The 1,377-nt window shown below is 31.1% G+C and overlaps 1 protein-coding gene across 1 annotated transcript; it reads left to right on the forward strand.

The window, feature by feature from the left end:
• Positions 1-758: 758 nt before the first annotated feature.
• LOC101501804 (uncharacterized) lies at positions 759-1,376 on the forward strand (the record flags this gene model as incomplete). Its single annotated transcript, XM_027331378.2, has 1 exon — positions 759-1,376. A coding segment is annotated over exon 1 (618 nt), but the record flags the coding sequence as incomplete, so codon positions are not given.
• Position 1,377: the final 1 nt, after the last annotated feature.

Consider the following 1,377-nt stretch of genomic DNA (forward strand, 5'->3'; position numbering starts at 1 on the left):
AGAGACAGGTGAATTTAAAATGTCATGTAGCGGTTACAATGTCAACGTATGTATAACAATACAGACTTGACAATTATAAAAATAAATGATTCTTATATTAATCTTTTAAGTTTTCGATAGAAGAATTCCATAAACCACATTGAGTTTCATTTTTTAGGTTAGAAGAATTCTAAGAATTTTTTCAAATTTTTATTCTTAATAAAAATTATTTTAAAAAATATATTTAATTTTTATTTTACTACGTCAACACTGTTATGCACACATTAACATCTTAAGGGCTACATTATACTTTTTTTAACAGAACTTATAAAAAATAACATTTACGTAAATAGAGTAATTTTTTATTTTATTGTGTCAATAACTATTTTTTATTGACAACGTATGATAATTATGTTTATCAAAAGTCTAAAATTATGTTTATTATTAAAGAAATTATCAAGCAATCTCGTAGTTGTCAAAGTTTAAACACTTTACCTACCTCAATAACCCTTCAATGGCTCAATATTCTCGAAAGCCAATTAAATAATATATTATTTAATAAATCTACTTTTGATTTTCATAACTATTTATTTTGCCGAGTATATTCATATGTTTCACAACAATTAAATTCTTAAAAATTATAGTGATGAAAATCAAAACTTTTAATTTGTGTTTCCTTTGTTCATTGTTTCTTTTATCTGTTGTGGCAACAAATACATTAAAAGAAGGTAAACAATATACAAAAGAGTCAAAGAAAAATGTTTTGGTAGATAAGCTTGATGGTCATAGATATAGAATCTTTTGATCAAAATATGCCCGTTGGTGCGGGAAATAAAACAAGGGAAGAAAAGATGATGGAAAAAGAAGCCAAACCAGAGGAAAGGGAAGCAAAGCGGAAGGAAAAGGAAGCAAAGCAGAAGGAAAAAGCTTTGGTAAAGGAAGCAAAGGAGAAGGAAAAAGCTTTGAAAATAGAAGCAAAGAAGCGGGAAAAGGAAGCAAAGTATTATAGAGATAGAAGTAGGAGAATGAGTGTACGATTGCAAAGGGCAAAAGCTAAACAAAAGAAGGAGCAGAAAATATTAGACAGGCTGTTGGAAAAGCTAGCAAAGAAAAAGGCAAAGGAATCAAGAGACAGGGCAAATGCTTATGTAAAGTATCAGGAAAAGGAAGCAAAGCGGAAGGAAAAGGAAGCAAAGCAGAAGGAAAAGGAAGCAAAGCAGAAGGAAAAGGAAGCAAAGCAGAAGGAAATAGCTTCGGCAAAGGAAGCAAAGCAGAAGGAAAGGGAAGCAAAGCAGAAGGAAAAGGAAGCAAAGCAGAAGGAAATAGCTTCGGCAAAGGAAGCAAAGCAGAAGGAAAGGGAAGCAAAGCAGAAGGAAAAGGAAGCAAAGCAGAAGGAAA

Source organism: Cicer arietinum, unplaced genomic scaffold (genome assembly GCF_000331145.2).
Source record: "Cicer arietinum cultivar CDC Frontier isolate Library 1 unplaced genomic scaffold, Cicar.CDCFrontier_v2.0 Ca_scaffold_1581_v2.0, whole genome shotgun sequence".
In the NCBI taxonomy this organism is placed as follows: Eukaryota; Viridiplantae; Streptophyta; class Magnoliopsida; order Fabales; family Fabaceae; genus Cicer; species Cicer arietinum.